This window comes from Theropithecus gelada, chromosome 5 (assembly GCF_003255815.1).
Source record: "Theropithecus gelada isolate Dixy chromosome 5, Tgel_1.0, whole genome shotgun sequence".
Taxonomy (NCBI): Eukaryota; Metazoa; Chordata; class Mammalia; order Primates; family Cercopithecidae; genus Theropithecus; species Theropithecus gelada.
In genome coordinates, this window is record NC_037672.1 from 124,921,768 (window position 1) to 124,944,625 (window position 22,858).

At 37.2% G+C, this 22,858-nt stretch overlaps 1 protein-coding gene across 3 annotated transcripts; it reads left to right on the top strand.

The window, feature by feature from the left end:
- The first annotated feature begins 2,078 nt into the window (after positions 1 to 2,078).
- On the top strand, positions 2,079 to 20,742 carry PLK4 (polo like kinase 4). Of its 3 annotated transcripts, none has more exons than XM_025386713.1 (16): positions 2,079 to 2,382; positions 3,051 to 3,146; positions 4,497 to 4,592; positions 4,674 to 4,788; positions 6,950 to 7,970; positions 8,642 to 8,742; positions 11,066 to 11,436; positions 12,293 to 12,397; positions 12,777 to 12,879; positions 13,557 to 13,706; positions 14,805 to 14,938; positions 15,033 to 15,124; positions 15,254 to 15,401; positions 16,178 to 16,318; positions 18,362 to 18,468; positions 19,978 to 20,742. In XM_025386713.1, exons 1-16 carry the CDS (start codon positions 2,353 to 2,355, stop codon positions 20,078 to 20,080), a joined length of 2,913 nt encoding a protein of 970 aa, XP_025242498.1. In that variant the 5' UTR covers positions 2,079 to 2,352; the 3' UTR covers positions 20,081 to 20,742. The 3 variants fall into 3 exon arrangements, with proteins under 3 accessions (XP_025242498.1, XP_025242499.1, XP_025242501.1); XM_025386716.1 differs by lacking the exon at positions 2,079 to 2,382 and adding an exon at positions 2,450 to 2,590; XM_025386714.1 differs by lacking the exon at positions 4,497 to 4,592.
- The last annotated feature ends 2,116 nt before the right edge of the window (positions 20,743 to 22,858 follow it).

The following is a 22,858-nucleotide window of genomic DNA, read 5'->3' on the forward strand; positions in this document are numbered from 1 at the left end:
AGACTTGAGCCACCACACCAGGCGGGGCTCTTCTTTTTGTTAAAATTGTTTCTAATACATATGGAGGGAGAACAATTATTTTGTAACTATCATAGTAAAGACTAGTTTAGGAAAAATCAATAATACTGCTAAATTGTGAGAGAGGGGTTTGCTGAGGAGCAGAATATTTGCAGAAAATTCAAGTGTCTCCCCCATAGATTGCTTATTAGTTGCAAGAGGAAAACCAGCAATTTATACAGTGGAGAAACTGGGATCAAATTAACATCACTAATGAGAGACAAACAATATCATGCGCCTCCAAATGTGGTCTCGTATAAAGAATATAACCTCACATATGTAATATTACAATCAGGAATACATAACCTGAATCTAATCATGAGGAAACATGAGATAAACCCAAAGTAGGGAAGATTCTGTAAAATAACTGCAACACACACACACACATACACCCCTAAGGGTGGTGACAATGTGTCAATTTGATTGTTGTAATCATTTCACAATGTATTATGTATATCAAATCATCATGCTGTATAACTTGAATAAATACAATTTTTGTCAACTATACCTAATACTGAAATGAACAAATGAACAAATGATAAATAATTGGCCTGCACTCTTCAAAAATCTCAATGTCACAAAAATACAAATGTGAGGAACTCTTCCATATTAAAGGAGATTAAAAAGATATGGTAACTAAATATAGTATGTGATCCTGTACTAGATCTATATTGGAGGGAAAAAAATGTTAAATTAAGACATTACTGGAAAAATTGACAAATCTGAATATTGGCTGTAGATTAGATTTCATATAAATATTGTATCAATGTTAAATATCCTTAATTTGATAAACATTCAAGAGGATACCCTGGTTCTTAAGAAATTCACACTTTAGAAATAAGGGGTAAAAGAGCATAGTGTATGTAACCTATTTTAGAATGATTCATAAAATACAAATAATAGGCTCATTATTTATATATTTATACATATATATTATACATGAAGAATAGTAAAACAAGTGTGGCAAAATGTTAAGAAGTGGTGGATCTCAGTAAAGGACAATAGGAGTTCTCTATTATTCTTATAACTTTTCTGTAAGCTTAAAATTATTTCAAAATACAAAGTTTAAAAAAAAAAAAAAAGAAAAGGGCAGGGCTTGGAGGCTCACGCCTGTACTCCTAGCACTTTGGGAAGCCGACGCGGGCAGATCACCTGACATCAGGAGTTGGAGACCAGCCTGGCCAACATGGTGAAACCCCGTCTCTACCAAAAATACAAAAATCAGCCAGGCGTGGTGGCGCATACCTGTAAATCCCAGCTACCCGGGAGACTGAGGAAGGAGAATCGCTGGAACCCAGGAGATGGAGGCTGCAGTGAGCCGAGATCGAGTCACTGCACTCCAGCCTGGACGACAGTGAGAGACTCCGTCTCAAAAAAAAAGAAAAAGAAATATACACTAACATCGAGGAAAAGAGCTTTCATTTAATAACAGAGATCTAAGTTTGTGCGCTACTTCTGTTTGTTATATATCCTTCCTTAAGCATCACACTTTTCTCACCTGCAAAACACCATCCCAAACTTACAGAAGTCTCTTTTGGTCCATACAAATTATGTGTAGGAGAGATCTCCTAACTGTAAGTTATACAAATGACATTATAATGTTAAATACTTAGGAGTTTACCAAAATAAAGAATGGAGTTCTTAAGGTACCGTACACACTTATTACAGTTATAACAAACTATGGAATAAGCAGTAGTGGTGTAAACGGTGTTCCTTAAATGAGGGTAATGTTTTTTTCCCTGTTCCGTCAAGTCTTAAACGCTTGACATTTTAAAATAGTTTTAAACCCTTTCCGGAATTAGAAGTGGTATTTCGGACCGTGAAGTAACCGATCAGCTATAAGTGTTCCATCTTTAAGGCCTGCTCTTTTACCCGTCTTCAGGAGGTCTTCCGAGAGAGGGCCCGCAGCATACTCTCGCCCAAGCCCGAACTCTCCGCAGCGCTTCCGGCCCTTGGCCCAGAAGTCTGGAACCCTGGGCCGGCTTCAAAGGAGTGTCTGCCGCGCATGCGCGCCCCGACTCAGCCTTTCCGGAGTGATCCTTCTCGTTACGTCACCACCGGCCTGGCTCGGACGGCAACCGGCGGGAGTTTTTCAAAATGGGAGTGCATAGGCACCGCCCAGGCCTCGGAAGGTGTCAGGGAGAACTTTCCGTGGTTTTAGCGTCGTCGCCTGGAGCGGCGGTCTAGAGAGCCGAGCCTGATGGGCGCCAAGACCGGCTGGCTGCTTGGAGCGCTGCCTCGAAGGGACTGCGTGAAGGAAACTAATCCGGAGAACCCAGGCCAGGGCCTGGAAATATGGCGACCTGCATCGGGGAGAAGATCGAGGTGAAAAGACTAGGCCGTCTGCAGCAGGGCGGGTGGGAGTAGTTGTGGGATGACACGAGACCGCTGTGGGAAGGGGAGCGAACGAAGCTAACGGCTGCGGGGCGGGCACCGAGGTGCTTAGGGAGGGTCCCAACCGCCCAGGCCTCAGCTGTTTAGGGGCGGAGCGGCCCGCCCCGCGGAGACCGTAAGAGTAGGGTAGGCGGGACAGGTGAGTCCCTCGCCGCCTGGCAGTGTCCCCAGGCACTGCGGCTTTCTGTCAGCAATCCCGCCCGAGCTGCCGCGCTAGAGCAGGGCAGGGCTACCTCACACTTCTCCAAGGGGATGGCGGTTATCTCCGGCGGGAGCTGCGGCGGGATTCTGACCAGGCCCTCGGCTCCCAGGGGTTGGCTGGAGATGGGAGGAGGGCGCTTAGGCTGCACTGAGGTTGAGGAACCAGATCACTAGGGTGCACCATCACCCTGAGCTTCCAGTCCAGCCTGGAAGCTCAGGGATCCCCGCACGGAGTCAACATGCCTTCCACCCTAGACACCTGCTGCATCGAGGTGTAATACCTGCCTGAATTTTGTCAAATTCCCCACTCGATCCATTTTATCTTCTTTTTCCATCCCCTTCCCATCTTCCTTTCTACTGTGAGTCATCACACATAATCTTTAATTTTAACTTTTAAGGATTTTAAAGTTGGAAATCTGCTTGGTAAAGGATCATTTGCTGGTGTCTACAGAGCTGAGTCCATTCACACTGGTTTGGAAGTTGCAATCAAAATGGTAAGAATAAACTAATCAACTTCTCTCCTGTACTTTGCAAGTAACTAGAGAGGTATCAGAGATGTAAGAAACTCCTTACCCACCAGCCTTTCCTTTGATTATGGTGTAAGGAACACTTTGCATAGGCAGAAGACAATAGTGCCAAGTCCAGCCGTTGAACTTAAGACTATTTTAGGAAAGCCTTGACCTTGCTTAAATAAGTTTTATCTTCATTAATGTTCAGTAGACCTCGTTTATGGTGTAATTATCCATACTTGGAGTAATTAGTAGAAATCAACTAACAAATAATTTGTTTGTAAGAGTTCATTGTGTATAATTCTGTATTTTCCTGTAACAATAAAAAATATTATTCTTGATTGTTAGAAGTCAGTCTAATAGGAGTAACATAAACATAAGCAAATTAAGAATCATTTGTCAGCCGGGTGGGTGGCTCACGCCTGTAACCTTAACACTTTGGGAGTCTGAGGCAGGTGGATCGCCTGAGCTCAGGAGTTTGAAAACAACTGTGCAACATGGTGAAACCTCCTCTCTACCAAAAATACAAAAATTAGCCGGTGCTGGGCACGGTGGCACATGCCTGTAATCCCAGTACTTTGGGAGGCCGAGGCGGGTGGATCCCCTGAGGTCGGTAGTTCAAGACCAGCCTGACTAACATGGAGAAACCCCATCTCTACTAAAAATACCAAATTAGCCGAGTGTGGTGGCACATACCTGTAATCCCAGCTACTCTGGAGGCTGAGCAGGAGAATCGCTTGAATCCGGGAGGCAGAGGTTGTGGTGAGCCGAGATCGCACCATTGCACTCCAGCCCAGACAACAAGAGCAAAACTCCATCTCAAAAAAAAAAAAAAAATTAGCCGGGCGTGGCGGCACGTGCCTGTGGCCCCAGCTACTCAGGAGGCTGAGGTGGGAGGATTGCTTCCGCCTGGGAGGTTGAGGCTGCAGTGAACTGTGATCATGTTACTGCACTCCAGCCTAGGTGACAGAGTGAGACCCTGTCTTTAAAAAAAAAAAATCATTTATCTAAACCACTTAGAAAAAGAAATGGAGGTTTTGCTTTAAAATTTGCCTGAATTGGGATTTTTTTTTTCTTACAGTTAGGCTGGTTGTGCTATTAGATTATTTAAATTGAGATAGGATATTAGAATTAATTGGGCAAACTTTTACCAAGCATCCTCTCTGCCGAGCACTCTGCTAGGTGCATGAGGAAAACAGATAACAGTAGGTTGACCGCAAAGACATATAAAAGGACTTCAGTCTATTTTAAATTAAAGTATACTTTATTTTCAAAGTTCACTTTTAACCAGTTTACATTTGAAAGTCTGTCAACATTTAAACCTGTTATTTTTAGATAGATAAGAAAGCCATGTACAAAGCAGGAATGGTACAGAGAGTCCAAAATGAGGTGAAAATACATTGCCAATTGAAGCATCCTTCTATCTTGGAGGTAAGATACAAATTTTGTAGAAGTGACCAAGGACAGTGAATTTTTGAATATTTTAATTTATTATGCCCTTTCACATTTCAGCTTTATAACTATTTTGAAGATAGCAATTATGTATATCTGGTATTAGAAATGTGCCATAATGGAGAAATGAACAGGTATCTAAAGAATAGAGTGAAACCCTTCTCAGAAAATGAAGGTAGGCATCTGTTTTTGTTTGTTTTGTTTGGGTGGATAAAAGTTTTGCATTTTAAAGTGTAGTTTTGAGGAATATGCTATTTTGTAATATATAGTAAAACTGTTTGAATTGTTACTTTCAGCTAGAAAAGATTTCCTCCGTCCCAAGCTGCTAATTCTTAAAACAATTCAATTATTACAGTAGTAAAGTAAGAAATTTGTTACCCTTCTGTCCTTAAAACATTTTAAATTAAATTATTGGCAGCAGTTTACTGTGTATTTTTTCAAATGTAGTAAGCTTTTTAGGATGCCATTGGTGACTATAAAGTAGTTCTAAATCAAGCACAAATAGCCATTGAAACTGTTTATTGTAGAAAACATGAAACATGCAAGTAGTGTTCTATAATGAGTCCCCTGAACTTAACACTCAGCTTCCCAAACTAGTGACTCATGGTCATATTATTTCATCTTTACCGTTTTTACTACCCTGATTTTCCAAAGTATTTTGACGCAAATTATAGACATATTTTTAACTATAAATATTTCAAAATATAGATTTCTTTAAAAACATAGCCACAAAGTCATTATCACACCTAATAATTCTTTACTATCAAATATATAGCTTCAGATTTCCTCAATTTCTCATGATTTTTTGCAGTTCAAAGCAGAACCAAATAAGGTCTATACATTAACACAAATTATTGTTTTCAAGTTATCTTGCTCTGCTAACTGAGATTACAGACAGGCTAACAGAAGTAGTTGCTGATAGGCTTCTTGTACATCTGAATCTATATAAGCCATTTGGAAAACAATGTGGGCATAACATTAGAGTTACGGGAATATTTATATTCTTTGACTCAGGTTCCATTGTTAGACGTTTATTGCAAAGAAATAATGCAAATTGAAAAAAAATGATACTCATATTGATAATGACTACTGCATTTTTTTATAATACTTCATTAAAAAGGCCTTATTAGGCCGGGCGCAGTGGCTCACGCCTGTAATCCCAGCACTTTGGGAGGCTGAGGCAGGTAGATCACCTGAGGTCAGGAGTTCGAGACCAGCCTGGCCAACATGGTGAAGCCCTGTCTCTAATAAAAATGCAAAAATTAGCCGAGCATGGTGGCTCATGCCTGTAATCCCAGCTACTTGGGAGGCTGAGGTGGTTGGATCACAAGGTCCGGAGATCAAGACCATCCTAGCCGACATGGTGAAACCCCGTCTCTACTGAAAATACAAAAAAATTAGCTGGGTGTGGTGGTACTCTCCTGTAATCCCTGCTACTCGGGAAGCTGAGGCAGGAGAATTGCTTGAACCCTGGAGGCAGAGATTGCAGTGAGCTGAGATTGTGCCACTGCACTCCAGCCTGGTGACAGCAAGACTCCATCCTAAAAAAAAAACAAAAAAACTTACAAACTGAGTACTTGGGAGAGTTTGGGGGACATCGATGGAACTTTAGCTTTTTCTTTTTTTTAACAATTAGAATATATGTATGAAATGTTTGTGCAATTGTTTTTCTTTTTTTTTTTTTTTTATTTGAGACAGAGTCCTGCTCTGTCGCCCAGGCTGGAGTGCAGTAGCGCTATCTTGGCTCACTGCAAGCTCCTCCTCCCGTGTTCATGCCATTCTTCTGCCTCAGCCTCCTGAGTAGCTGGGACTGCAGGCACCTACCACAGCACCCAGCTAATTTTTCTGTATTTTTTGTAGAGATGGGGTTTCACTGTGTTAGCCAGAATGGTCTCGATCTCCTGACCTCGTGATCTGCCCATCTCGGCCTCCCAAAGTGCTGGGATTACAGGCGTGAGCCACCGTGCCTGGCCCAGTGTGCAACTGTTTTTCTTAATTGCCATGGTTACCCTAATGACTCTTAATTGCTAAAAAAAATTAAGCTTCTCTTAACTGCATGTAAAACACTCATCAGTTGGAAAGAACAAAGATTAAAAGGAATGCCTAGTTTTCTTAAAGGTTGATATGATATCTTTAGAGTGGTGTGATGGTACCACTCTGGTAATTGCTGGTAATTAAAGTGACTGGTAAATCTAAGCTCCAAGCCAGTGTTCTACTACAATGCTGGAATATTGTAGTAGAACATTTACCTGGGTTTCATAATGTATACTAAATACTAGATGCTGAATCTTCCAGAGTTTCCAAATTGTAAATTCTCTTTTTTTAAATCCTAACAGCTCGACACTTCATGCACCAGATCATTACAGGGATGTTGTATCTTCATTCTCATGGTATACTACACCGGGACCTCACACTTTCTAACCTCTTACTTACTCGTAATATGAACATCAAGATTGCTGATTTTGGGCTGGCAACTCAGTTGAAAATGCCACATGAAAAGCACTATACATTATGTGGAACTCCTAACTACATTTCACCGGAAATTGCCACTCGAAGTGCACATGGCCTTGAATCTGATGTTTGGTCCCTGGGCTGTATGTTTTATACATTACTTATCGGGAGACCACCCTTTGACACTGACACAGTCAAGAACACATTAAATAAAGTAGTATTGGCAGATTATGAAATGCCAACTTTTTTGTCAATAGAGGCCAAGGACCTTATTCACCAGTTACTTCGTAGAAATCCAGCAGATCGTTTAAGTCTGTCTTCAGTATTGGACCATCCTTTTATGTCCCAAAATTCTTCAACGAAAAGTAAAGATTTAGGAACTGTGGAAGACTCAATTGATAGTGGGCATGCCACAATTTCTACTGCAATTACAGCTTCTTCCAGTACCAGTATAAGTGGTAGTTTATTTGACAAAAGAAGACTTTTGATTGGTCAGCCACTCCCAAATAAAATGACTGTATTTCCAAAGAATAAAAGTTCAAATGATTTTTCTTCTTCAGGAGATGGAAGCAGTTTTTATACTCAGTGGGGAAATCAAGAAACCAGTAATAGTGGAAGGGGAAGAGTAATTCAAGATGCAGAAGAAAGGCCACATTCTCGATACCTTCGTAGAGCTTATTCCTCTGATAGATCTGGCACTTCTAATAGTCAATCTCGAGCAAAAACATATACAATGGAACGATGTCACTCAGCAGAAATGCTTTCAATGTCCAAAAGATTAGGAGGAGGTGAAAATGAAGAGAGATACTCACCCACAAACAACAATGCCAACATTTTTAACTTCTTTAAAGAAAAGACATCCAGTAGTTCTGGATCTTTTGAAAGACCTGATAACAATCAAGCACTGTAAGAATAACTCTATCAAAGACATTTTGGTTTTTGTAACGTTATACTAGTATAAATATGAAGCTGCATCTAAGCGGGGGGTTACCAGGGAAATGAATGTCTAAAAAAAAAAAAAAAAACACTCATATGGATTTTGACCTATGGTTAACAGTCTTAAAAGGAGTGTGTGTGTTCATGAATGTGTTTATAAAATTGTTTAATATTTGGAAATTCTTAGTCTTATTTTTTAATTTTATATGGAGTGAGTCTCCAGTGCAAAGTATCATATATATTAGTCATGCCTTACCCCCAAAGTACTTTAATAATAACTGTATACATAGATAGAAAAGCTGAGCCTGAGTGTTCATAACACTGACTGCTTCCAACATGAAAACTAATTTTTAGTGACTATAGTGTGTGATTTTTTCTTTTTCTGTTCATTTTATGATTTTTATGCTTAAATTATAAGAGGGCAGTAGCCACATAGAAATGCTGTCAAAGTGCCCTGGGCATTTTGGCATGGGAGTTTAGCTTTTTAGAGATAGCATAGTTATGCCAATATTGTTTTCTATAGTTATTCTAAAATGTTCAGGTATTCAAATCAGAAGAAATCCTTTTCTAATATTTTTACCTTAAAAAGTTACCTGATAATTTTTTATTAGCTTATGAGATTTTTTTGTTTGTTTATATAGCTCCAGTCCTCTTTGTCCAGGAAAAACTCCTTTTCCATTTGCAGACCCGACACCTCAGACTGAAACGGTACAACAGTGGTTTGGGAATCTGCAAATAAATGGTGAGTTTTTAATGGAGTATTTAATCAAGAATTAATTACTTGGACACTTACCAAGCATTGCAGTGTTGTATATGAGATTTTTAAAGAAAATCATTTTCTTGCTTGGTGCAGTAGTTCATGTCTGTAATCCCAACACTTGTGAGGCCAAGGCAGGTGGATTGCTTGAGGCCAGGAATTCAAGACCAGTTTGGGCACATAACAAGACCCTGTATCTACAAAAAATAAAAAATCAGTTGAGTGTAGTGGCATGTACCTGTAGTGCCAGCTACTTGAGAAACTAAGCCGGGAGGATTGCCTGAGCCCAGGAGTTCAAGGCTGCAGTGAGCTATGATCACACTGCACTCCAGCCTGTGTGACAAGAGGCAGAGACCCTGTCTCAAAAAAAAAAAAAGCATTGGCCAGGTGTGGTGGCTCATGCCTGTAATCCTAGCACTTTGGGAGGCCAAGCCAGGCAGATCACTTGAGGTCAGGCGTTCAAGACCAGCCTGGCCAACATGGTGAAACCCCGTATCTACTAAAAATACAAAAATTAGCTGGACGTGGTGGCACACACCTGTAATCCCACCTACTTGGATGGCTAAGGCACAAGAATCACTTGAACCCAGGAGACAGAGGTTGCAGTGAGCTGAGATCACGCCACTGCACTCCAGCCTGGGTGATAGAGCGAGACTCTGTCTCAGAAGAAAAAAAAAGCACTTTCAGTATGTCTCAATAAAGCTGTCTTACAGTGTTTGAATATTTGCTATAAGTCAGCCACTGTCCTTAATGTTTAACATATATTAAGTTCTCACAAACATGAGGAAGATACTGTTATTATCTCCTTACAGATGAGGAAACTGGGTACACGTCTCAATTTGCCCAAGCTATGTGACCATTCAGTAGAGGAGCCAGGGTTCGAACATAAGTAGTCTGGCTCGGAGACTTTATTCTTAACCCCTGCTCTTGCAGCCACTCTATAATCAGCACCTTCTATCAGTGCCCATAAAATAATCAAAAGATGATTGACCTTAGTTTTAAGTGGAAGCTGATAAGGACATTATAGGGTACCAGTGGGACCTCACACTAAAGTATAGAGCTACTAAAACCTAAACATTTTTAAACAGCTGTCATCCAAGTCATTATGTTGTTTATAATACAGAGTTTGAAGGTTAAATAATGAACATGACAGATTCACAGAAGGTGAACTGGGAAATAATGATGGAAAAAAGAATAAAAAAGACATATGGAGGGGAGGAGATGATTTTTTTACCAAGTATCGTATTACCTCATAGACAAAAAGCAAATAACACAGCTGTAATTTAAGCAGAGAGTTGTATGTTATCCTGAGTCTATTCCTTTCTTTTTTTTTAATGTATATTATTCTCAGAAGCCCAAAAGGAAATTAATCTTTTGTACTAATTGGAGATAATTCAGGTTTGTTTTTTAAACTATAAAACTGCCACATACTTAATTTTTCACATCTGTTGTGTTTACAGATACTTATATTTAGTAACACAGAGTTGTCTGAGATGGAGAAATAACCTTGTTTATAATAATCCAGTAGTGCTCCTGCAATTTTTCAGTATATTATTTGATACAAAATACTTTCTGTCATAATGAGAGTGGGGGGAAAGCATTAAAAAGTCATTTAAGAAAAAAAACTGTAATTCAAATTTTTAGAGTGTAGCATTGAAAAATTGCCTTACCAAGTTTTATATAATCAAATCATTTGAAGCCTTTAAAAGATGCTGTTTCTGTATGTGAACTTTAAAACCATACAAAATAAAAATTGGTAAAATTAATGACTTTTTTAAAAAATGTGTGTGCAAAGTACATTTGTAATGTTAAATATTACTGTTAAAGCTGTTCATATAGTGTTTTTGCTTTTAGTTGCATATTTTCATTAATTACAAGTATTTCTAAGTAAAGATGGGCTAGACAGTTCTTAGCTTAAAGAGAGTAAATTTATATATTTTTCTCATGTAGAATGATTACTTGGGAACTCAAATCTGCTTTTGTGGGAGCATTGGCGATTGCATGCTTTAGGATTAATAGGTGACCATATAGTGACTGGTTTTTGCCTTAATTGAAAAATTAATTTTATGTTAATATCTTTTGTGTCTTAGTCTTAGGAATACTAAAGATATTTCTTCACAATCTGGTTTAAAATGTTCTTTCAAAGTCATGTCTTAAACTGCTTATTTGTTAGAAAATTATGAGCTCTTGTTTTTTTTACTAGATTTCTTTTGTTTAAAAAATGCTATTATAATCAGAGTGACATTGTTTTGGGTCAACTTGAGTTTTTAGTTATTTACTAAATTGCTTCATTCTATGTATATTACAGCTCATTTAAGAAAAACTACTGGATATGACAGCATCAGCCCAAACCGGGATTTCCAGGGCCATCCAGATTTGCAGAAGGACACATCAAAAAATGCCTGGACTGATACAAAAGTCAAAAAGAACTCTGATGCTTCTGATAATGCACATTCTGTAAAACAGCCAAATACCGTGAAATATATGACTGCACTTCACAGTAAACCTGAGATAATCCAACAAGAATGTGTTTTTGGCTCAGATCCTCTTTCTGAACAGAGCAAAACTAGGGGTATGGAGCCACCATTGGGTTATCAGAATCGTACATTAAGAAGCATTACATCTCCGTTGGTTGCTCACAGGTTAAAACCAATCAGACAGAAAACAAAAAAGGCTGTGGTATGTCTGTTATTTTCCTAAGTTACTACATAACATTTTACTTGAGAATACAATTCTTGAAAACATATTTTTTAGTCCTCTGTAATGTCCTTGTACTTTGGGGTGTATACATGATCAACTTTATTAAAGAGAAAAGAGACTGGGTGTTTATGGAAAAACAGCTCTTGTTTCCCTGTCTTCTTAAGAATAGTGAATTGATACTGATACGTTTTGAATTTTAAATTATTAATTTAAAGTAGATTTGAATGAAAAACATTTTAAAATAATACTGGCTCTATGCTGGGTTAAAGATTATTTTGTTCACAATTCCAGTCAGTGAGCTAATATTATCCTTTTGCTTCTATTTTTATTGTTTCTAAATTTAATCCCATCTCAATTTTTAAAAAACTAGAAAATATAACTTTTATTTTTTTAGCATCTGGAACTAAAGAAAAGGCATATGCACATTTAAGTTTAGAGTTTAAAAATTATTGTATGTGAACTGAGAATGCTGTGTGTTTTTTTAATTCTATCTTTATCCTGTTCTTTGTTCGCATTTTACTTCCCATTTCATCCTTCCCTTTGTTTGGCTTGCTATTATCTTTTCAAAGTCCTTATTCTCCACCCTACCTTCTGTTTGCTTTCTGCTCATTGATTATCATTTGACACTTCATTATACATTCTTACCTTTGCACCATATGGTTCACAGTTGTGCTCAAATATACCTCTGATCTGGACTGTTATAGTGAAGCAGCTATTTGATTTTGACTTCAATATTTGTTTCTGCCATGGTTAAGTACTCCTAAGTATTACGTATGTCAGAGCTGTTCTAGTAAACAAAATAATTATTACTGATTTTTTGGGTTTTTTTTTTTAGGTGAGCATACTTGATTCAGAGGAGGTGTGTGTGGAGCTTCTAAAGGAGTATGCTTCTCAAGAATATGTGAAAGAAGTTCTTCAGATATCTAGTGATGGAAATATGGTAATGTGTAGTTACTTTATTACCTTGCAACTTCAAATTATCGTTTAAGCACATTTAGCATTCTAATTCATTTTATAATGATAAGTTTTTTTTAATCAGTTTCCTGGTATGATAGTGTCTCTGGAATTCAAAAATTGAAATAGCATATTAAATATATTTAAATAAATTGGTGCAGTGTTAAAAATAATTATATCTGGTAAGAAAATCTAAACTTTTGGTTTAAGTTAAAAAACAAAAAAATTACTTTTACATAATATTTAACATTTTTCTATAAAATAATATTTAATGTTACATTTAAACACTTTTTATATGTTTTAGCAAAATATAGTACTGGAACTTAATGTCATGTAATTAGAATTTTTAAAAAATCGTTTGGCAGATCACTATTTATTATCCAAATGATGGAAGAGGTTTTCCTCTTGCTGATAGACCACCCTCACCTACTGACAACATCAGTAGGTACAGCTTTGACAATTTACCAGGTATGTGAATTTACTAGGGAGTAAATTTTGATAGTAGATTTATATGTATATATGTATAAACTCCATATATAGATATAATAAATTATAAATAGCTTCAGTCAAACTTAAGATCATATATTCTTGTACTTTGTTTCTGGTGAGAGTTGCATGCCTTTAATGCAATGTTTATTGTTAATATTCTGTGTTATAATGGTACTGTAAGTAAAAACTAACGCTAGAACATTAGTCATATGTCTCACAAATGTAATTGGTATACTTGTTTAGAATGTGGCTATAGTTGTGTTAAAAAAATTTCAACATTGTGCTTGCTTCAGAGCACATATACTAAAGTTGGAATGTTACAGAGAACATGGCCCCCGTGACTCACAAATTTATGAAGCCTTCTGTATTTAAAGAATAATTCACCATGTACGTGGCTTTTCACCTTTGAAATTACTGCTGCTACATAAGTGATTATTCATAATTATAGTTAACCAAATTTGACTCCCAGTTTGGTTTCTGAATATTGTGGACTGGGGACATAAGTACTGAATAGTAAGACTTCATTGAGGTTACTCTTAGAAAAGAATAATAAAATCTGTCTAATGTAACCCTATTAGAAATCACAATAAATAGATAAAACTATATGTCAGGTCAACACTTTCTTTCCGAATGTTAAGTTTTTTTTTTTTCCTTAGAAAAATACTGGCGAAAATATCAATACGCTTCCAGGTTTGTACAGCTTGTAAGATCTAAGTCTCCCAAAATCACTTATTTTACAAGATACGCTAAATGCATTTTGATGGAGAATTCTCCTGGTGCTGATTTTGAGGTTTGGTTTTATGATGGTAAGTACCATTTGGAAATGGTAATTTGTTCCTTTAGTTTGTAATTTAGTAGTTATGTATATGTGGGTTTTTAAAATTCAACACAGCCAGTTTTAAAGATGTGTATGTGTGTAACTATACATATAAATTGCACATCAGAGTATACATGTCAGATCATATTAACCAAAATTTATCGAGCCTTCCTTTAAACAATTTATCCTATAATATGTATATTGGTCCTCTTTTCCTACTTAGCTCCGGTTTACATCTAGGCTGATGGTACAAAAATCACATGAAATGAGCGATGTCCTATTTATTATTAGAACTCTTAAATGGACATATACCAAATTATCAGAATTATAAATGTAGCAAAAAGGATAGGGTTGAGTCTAAATCTATTCTGTAAAGATGAATGTTCTTATTTTCTAAATCTATTCTATAAAAATGAACTATTTTTTGGCCGGGCGCGGTGGCTCAAGCCTGTAATCCTAGCACTTTGGGAGGCCGAGACGGGCGGATCACGAGGTCAGGAGATCGAGACCATCCTGGCTGACACGGTGAAACCCCGTCTCTACTAAAAAAAAAATACGAAAACTTAGCCGGGCGAGGTGGCGGGTGCCTGTAGTCCCAGCTACTCGGGAGGCTGAGGCAGGAGAATGGCGTAAACCCGGGAGGTGGAGCTTGCAGTGAGCTGAGATCTGGCCACTGCACTCCAGCCTGGGTGACAGAGCGAGACTCCGTCTCAAAAAAAAAAAAAAAAAAAAAAGAACTATTTTTTAATCTATAAAGCTCCTTTAAGGGACACAAAGCATTCATATCACACAGTACACATATAATTATAGCTATCCTTCAATTATGTTTTTGTATGAATATAGTGATTTTTTAAAATATAGAAGTATCAGGCTTAAATCAGATATATGTTGGGAAAAATATGGATGACCTATATTTATTGAATACTTTGATAGTCTCATTTTATTAATAGTCAATAAATGAATAAAAACGATACCTTGATCTAGGTGCCATTATATACTGGTACGATAATAAATATAAATCTAGGAATATTTTTAAAAAGGATAAGAAAACAGTTTCCTGATTTTTTTTTTTTTTTTTTTTTTTAAGGGGTAAAAATACACAAAACAGAAGATTTCATTCAGGTGATTGAAAAGACAGGGAAGTCTTACACTTTAAAAAGTGAAAGTGAAGTTAATAGCTTGAAAGAGGAGATGAAAATGTATATGGACCATGCTAATGAGGTACATACCTAATTATAGGTTTTTCATACCAATTAATAACGATTACAAATGACATAGGTGAAACAATGACGGAAGAACTCTTCTTTTGAAATAGGGTCATCGTATTTGTTTAGCACTGGAATCCATAATTTCAGAAGAGGAAAGGAAAACTAGGAGTGCTCCCTTTTTCCCAATAATCTTAGGAAGGTAAATGTCTGAAAATTTTAAACATGTGGCTAAAATGTTTTAAAAGTTTGGTGTTTATATTATAAACATTCTTTAGTTTTCTGTAAATTGAAAGCTTCAAGGGAATATATTTGGACTTTTCTCCTTCAGAAAACCTGGTAGTACTAGTTCACCTAAGGCCTTATCACCTCCTCCTCCTGTGGATTCAGATTACCCAACGAGAGATAGAGCATCTTTCAATAGAATGGTCATGCATAGTGCTGCTTCTCCATCACAGGCACCAATCCTTAATCCCTCTGTAAGTAAATATATGTCACTTCTATACTTTAAACCTTTCAATGATTGCCTGATGCCCTTCATATAAAATAGTTTATTGTGACTTTACTATCATCTACATACTTTTCCAGCCTCATCCTGAGCCACTTTATCCTATACTATCTATGTTTGAGCCTCAAAGGCCTTCTTTCAGTTCTTTAAACAAGTCAAAGGGCCTTTTCACATGCTGTTCACTTGACCTGGAACTCTTTTCCCCAAACACTTAACTTTATATGCGTAAGTCTTATTTTTCAAGTCTCTGTTTAAATGTTACCTCAATGAGCCCTAATCTCAGCCCTCTCGGAAAAGCTAAATGTATTAACATATACATATATAGTTGTTTTATTTTTACTAGTAAAATATCATTAACTGCCTAAATGCTCATGATAGACTCATGGTTAAATTTATTATATATTTAATGAACATGGCGATAAAGATTATATAACAGTGTAGAAAAATGCAACATTAAAGAAACAGGTGTGTATGTTTGTGTGTACTCACACACATGCACAAAAAGAACATGCCATGGGATAAAAAGATGAAAGAAATCCACCAAAATGAAAACAGCAATTCTGCAGGGGGGTGGGGGATTCTTTTCTGTATTTTTCTAATTTCCAATAATGTGGTTATATTTTCATTAAAACATTTTTGTTTTTAAAAAATTAAGCTAATGAAAAATCCCATAATTGTCTGCTTTTGCTGAATTTGGCTTATAAAAATGCTGAGGAATAATATCTTCCTGTCCTTTATTCTTTGTAGATGGTTACAAATGAAGGACTTGGTCTTACAACTACAGCTTCTGGAACAGACATCTCTTCTAATAGTCTAAAAGATTGTCTTCCTAAATCAGCACAACTTTTGAAATCTGTTTTTGTGAAAAATGTTGGTTGGGCTACACAGGTGAGAAGTTTCTAGTACAGTGCATTTTCTTGTTATGAATTTCTTTTCATTTTCACACTGATAAGACAATTACCAAAAAATACAAATCATTGTAATGCTATCTTTTTACAAGGAAGTTTTGTACCTTTTTACATTAGTTATATCATGAAAAATGTTAACTTCTTAAATTTGTGTTCAGTTGGAAGACTCCAGACATTGCTGATAACAGGTTGTCTGCTAGGGCTTGGGTGACCTACTTTTGCCATTTGTTTTTAAATTAGAGGTCATGATAATGACTAATTGTGAAGAGTAGAGTGTGATATCTGTGACGTTTTAGGTTTTGGAAATTATTTGTAATCAATATTAGTAAAGTAACTTTTTATTTTTTTTGAGATGGAGTCTCACACTCTCGCCCAGGCTGGAGTGCAGTGGCGCAATCTCAGCTCACTGCAAGCTCCGCCTCCTGGGTTCACGCCATTCTCCTGCCTCAGCCTCCCGAGTAGTTGAGACTACAGGCGCCCACCACCATGCCCAGCTAATTTTTTGTATTTTTAGTAGAGACGGAGTTTCACCATGTTAGCCAGGATGGTCTCAATCTCCTGACCTTGTGATCTGCCCGCCTCAGCCTCCCAAAGTGCTGGGATTACAGGCGTGAGCCACTGCACCCAGCCAGTAGAGTAACTTTCATTTGGCAAAAGAAGAAAAGGATTTTTCCATTAAAAGTCAAGTGAAAGCCAGGTGTGATGTCACGTGCCTATAGTCCCAATTACTCAAGAATCTGAGGTGGGAGGGTCATTGGAGTCCAGGAGTTTGAGGCCAGCCTAGGCAACAAAGCAAGACCCCATCTCTTTTAAAAAGTGAAGTCGGCCGGGCGCGGTGGCTCAAGCCTGTAATCCCAGCACTTTGGGAGGCCGAGACGGGCGGATCACAAGGTCAGGAGATCGAGACCATCCTGGCTGACACGGTGAAAACCCCGTCTCTACTAAAAAATACAAAAAAAAAAAAAACTTAGCCGGGCGAGGTGGCGGGCGCCTGTAGTCCCAGCTACTCGGGAGGCTGAGGCAGGAGAATGGCGTAAACCCAGGAGGTGGAGCTTGCAGTGAGCTGAGATCCGGCCACTGCACTCCAGCCTGGGCGACAGAGCGAGACTCCGTCTCAAAAAAAAAAAAGTGAAGTCAGTATTGAGTTTCAAACTTATAGAATTTTATGTAGTTGTGAACCTATATGTGTATATTATCTAAAATCTTGAAACTTGGAGACTTCTGAGCCTGACACATGTACTTTTACTTAACAGTGAAGTAAAATGCAACCTAGTACTTTATGGGGGTAGGTAACATTTGTTGGGCACCTGCTTTGTGGTACCTACCATGTTTTTCACATACATTGTCTAGTTTATCCCCCAAAATAACCTAGTAAAGGTGATGTATCTCCTTTTATAGATAGTAAAATTATGCTTCATAATGGTAGATTAACTTGCACAATCCTGTACTATACTCTTAAGTTGGCAGAGTCCAGATGTAAGCCTAGGTCGGTTTGATTTGGCGTCCGTGTACTATGCACTTCTCCATTTTGAGTGACACATTGTGACTATTAATGACTAAAGAAGAAGTTTCAGAGGCTAAAATGTAATATTCTCAGGCCAGGAAAGAAATTCTCATGGCTTAAGGACAAAGAAAATGTTGCTTTTATTTCCTAAATCTCTTCTTGTTAAATACTAAATATTTCTTGTGGGGGAAAAAAACCAACCACCAAGAAATCCTAGTGGAAATTAATGGGAAACGGGATTCACTTATAATAATTTTAATATTATAATATCTTAGCTATTAAAGGAATAACCTGAAAAAGACATGAATATTCTCAGTGCTACTGCCATCATAGCCCCAAATTTGTCGTCACTTAGAGAGTTTTTTTTTTTTTAAACTGTGGAAAACCTGTTAAATATGTTAAATATTCATACAGAACCACAAACCCTCTCCTGTGTAGTAATTTTGTATGCTGCTACTGCTGCTTTTTTTTTTTTTCTTTTTCTATGCCTGTTCTTACCCATGCTTACTATTTTTCTAGTTAACTAGTGGAGCTGTGTGGGTTCAGTTTAATGATGGGTCCCAGTTGGTCGTGCAGGCAGGAGTGTCTTCTATCAGTTATACCTCACCAAATGGTCAAACAACTAGGTAAGTTCTTAAAATACTGGTTGAGATTCAGCCATTTGCTATAATTTCTCTTTCTCTATGTGTTGAAATAGATGATTTAATAAAGATACTTCTTTCATTTTGACAATGATCGTGTGATTCTTTAAACTGTTAATTATTCTTAGCAGTTCATATAGTCATTAATGCATATTTTATGATTATCTATATTAACGCAGGGCAACTGGTATGAGTAATCCACTCTAAGAGGCTGGGTTCCTTGTAGCCTCACTGTTATAGCGTAACCCGATGACCCTTTTCAGAAGTAAGGGACTTCTAATTCTAGGTTCAAATAATATACCACACCTGTTTACTTAAAAGAACAGAAAAAAGAAATCTTTATTTTAAGATATAACCTGCTTATTTTTCCCAAATGAAAAGCTATATCCCCAATCTAATGTAAAGTGATTAATGTTTGAAAAACTTTTTTGAATGTGTATATTCATTCTATATGAAAATGTGTGTCAGGCACCAAGCCAAAAATAAGAAATCTGGCAATGCGAAAGAAAAGGAGTTGTTTGCTTTCCTCATTTAAATCAGAACTTACTAAAAATAGGGTACTGACGATGCCAATGCAGATGTGCTCTTTTATGAGAACTGCTTATTGTAATGGAAGTACTTGGGACAAATATGTGTAGATACCTGCCAACTGCATTTTTGTGTTAAATTTAGATAATGCAGTGCCATCACTTAAATAACTATGTTTCAAGTGAGGGCTTTTTCAAAAGCTCTTTGAGGTGCTCCAGAAAGTGGAAGGATACAGATGCAAAGTGGGTAAAACCCTTGTTCCCAGGATACATGTTGACATTTTATTTGGTATGGTCATTTGGAAATTGCTAACATTTAAATAGAAATATATTCATAATGTGTTTAGCTTGATATTTTTCTGTATAATTAGGGCTTTTTTTTTTTTTTTGGAGACAGTCTCGCTCTGTTGCCCAGGCTGGAGTCAGTGGTGTGACTTGGCTCACTGCAACCTCCGCCTCCTGGGTTCAAGCAATTCTCCTGCCTCAGCCTCCCAAGTAGCTCAGATTACAGGCATACACCACCACACCCGGCTAATTTTGTATTTTCAGTGAAGACAGGGTCTCCACATTTTGGCCAGGCTGGTCTCAAACTGCTGACCTCGTGATCCTCCCACTTTGGCCTCCCAAAGTGCTGGGATTACAGACATTAGCCACCACGCCTGTCTGGGGCCTTTTAAATTTAATGAGGAATCCAGATATTTGGCTTGCTTTTGAAATGATGAAGCCAGTTAAAGTTTGTCTAATTTTCCTTCTGTTATTTAAATATATTTAGAAAATGGTCTGTTTTAAAAGAAAAGAAACTGTGTATGCTTCACTTGATTTAGGTATCTAATAAATAATTGTTATAATTTTTCTATGGTGCCTCTTGTTGTTGAAGAATTACCGAAAAATATAATGTGCTTTTTGGGACTCTCAGAACCAAGTAATTCAGTTATGATTTTGTCTTTTTTTCTTTTGCTTCACTTAGGTATGGAGAAAATGAAAAATTACCAGAATACATCAAACAGAAATTACAGTGTCTGTCTTCCATCCTTTTGATGTTTTCTAATCCGACTTCTAATTTTCATTGATTAAAACTCCTTTCAGACATATAAGTTTAATAAATAACTTTTTTGTTGGCTTTCAAGTAAAGTGATTTTTTTTAATCTAATATAAAGTCTTCAGAAAGCCTTTCTATGAAAGAATTTTAACCTATAATGTAAAGGATGTATTCTGAGAGAACAAAGCAGAATGAAACTTGAATCACTTACTAAATATAGTGGGTATAAAACAGAATACCTGACTTTGCTCTTAGACCTTAACTCCCAAACTTACTATGTTCATATATTTGTATTGAACAATCTTTTAAGAGCAAAAATGTAAATGATGTGTGGTTTATTTGTGCTTTTATTGTTTTCCCTGCATCTCAGACATGTTGAGAATCATGGACAAAACCTGCTGGAATTTTGGAATTTTTGAACATGTAAATAATGTATATTTATGTTATAAGTAACATATGTAAACATGTATATTTGTTTTATATTTATTTTTGTAGCACCAGTGTGTCTCATGAAACATTTTTGCAAATGCATTTTATAAAAAAATAATAAATATAGTGATAAGTTACATTATCTTTTGATTCATTTAATTAAATACTTATTTTAAAATAACTTACCAGTAAACTCACTTTTTAAATTTTGTTGCCTGTTGAGGAGTCAATTAAATTTTAAATATTAATTTTGCAAATGTTAAATGCATTGTTTCTCTATTATCTGAAAATCTTGGTATATTTTAATGAATTTTTTTTTAGTTATACGTTAAGTTCTGGATTACATGTGCAGAACGTGCAGTTTTGTTACATAGGTATACATATACCGTGGTAGTTTGCTGCACCCATCAACCCGTCACCTACATTGGGTATTTCTTCTAATGTTATCCCTCCCCTAGCCTCCCATCCCCCTCAGGCCCCGATATGTGATGTTCCCCTTCCTAGGTCCATGTGTTTTTGTTTTTTGTTTTGTTTTGTTTTGTTTGAGACAGAGTCTCACTCTGTTGCCCAGGCTGGAGTGCAATAGCGCTATCTCATCTCACTGCAACCTCTGCCTCTCAGGCTTCAAGCGATTCTCCTGCCTCAGCCTCCCAAGTAGCTGGGATTACAGGTGCATGCCACCATGCCCAGCTAATTTTTGTATTTTTAGTAGAGATGGGGTTTTGCCATGTTGGCCAGGCTGGTCTTGAACTCCTGACCTCAGGTGATCTGCCCACCTTGTCCTCCCAAAGTACTGGGATTACAGGCATGAGCCACCACGCCCAGCCCCATGTGTTCTTATTGTTCGACTCCCACTTATGAATGAGAACATGCAGTGTTTGGTTTTCTAATCTTGTGATAGTTTGCTGAGAATGATGGTTTCTAGCTTCATCCATGTCCCTGCAAAGGACATGAACTCATCCTTTCTTATGGCTGCATAGTATTCCATGGTGTATATGTGCCACATTTTCTTAATCCAGTCTATCACTGATGGGCATTTGGGTTGGTTCCAAGTCTTTGCTATTATGAATAGTGCTGCAATAAATGTACGTGTGCATGTGTCTTTATCATAGAAAGATGTATAATGCTTTAGTTATATGCCCAGTAATGGGATTGCTGGGTCAAATGGTATTTCTAGTTCTAGATCCTCAAGGAATCTCCACACTGTCTTCCACAATGGTTGAACTAATTCATACTCCCACCAACAGTGTAAAAGCGTTCCTATTTTTCCACAACTTCTCTAGCATCTTTTGTTTCTTGACTTTTTAATGATTGCCATTCTAACAGGCATGAGATGGTATCTCATCGTGGTTTTGATTTGTATTTCTCTAATGACCAGTGATGATGAGCATTTTTTCACATGTCTGTTGGCTGCATAAATGTCTTCTTTTGAGAAGTGTCTGTTCATATCCTTTGTCCAGTTTTTGATGAGGTTGTTTATTTTTTTCTTGTACATTTGTTTAAGGTCTTTGTAGATTCTGGATATTAGCCCTTTGTCAGATGGATAGATTGCAAAAGTTTTCTCCATTCTGTAGGTTGCCTGTTCATTCTGATGATAGTTTCTTTTGCTGTGCAGAAGCTCTTTAGTTTAATTAGATCCCATTTGTCAATTTTGGCATTTGTTGCCATTGCTTTTGGTGTTGTAGACATGAAGTCTTTGCCCATGCCTACGTCCTGAATGATATTGCCTAGGTTTTCTTCTAGGAGTCTTATGGTCCTAGGTCATACATTTAAGTCTTTGATCCATCTTGAGTTGATTTTTGTATAAGGTGTAAGGAAGGGATCCAGTTTCAGTTTTCTGCATGTGGCTATCCAGTTTTCCCAACATCATTTATTAAATAGAGAATCTTTCCCCAATGCTTATGTGTATCAGGTTTGTCAAAGATCAGACGGTTGTAGATGTGTGGTGTTACTTCTGAGGCTTCTGTTCTGTTTCATTGGTCTATATCTGTTTTGGTACCAGTACCATGCTGTTTTCATTACTGTATTCTTGTAGTAAAATTTGAACTCAGGTAGCATGATGCCTCCAGCTTTGTTCTTCTTGCCCAGGATTGTCTTGGCTATACGGGCTCCTTTTTGGTTCCATATGAAGTTTAAAGTAGTTTTTTCCAATTCTGTGAAGAAAGTCAGTGGTAGCTTGATGGGGATAACATTGAATCCATAAGTTACTTTGGACAGTATGGCCATTTTCACAATATTGATTCTTTCTATCCATCAGCATGGAATGTTTTTCCATTTGTTTGTGTCCTCTCTCACTTCCTTGAGCAATGGCTAATAGTTCTCCTTGAAGAGGTCCTTCACATCCCTTGTAAGTTGTATTCCTAGATATTTTATTCTCTTT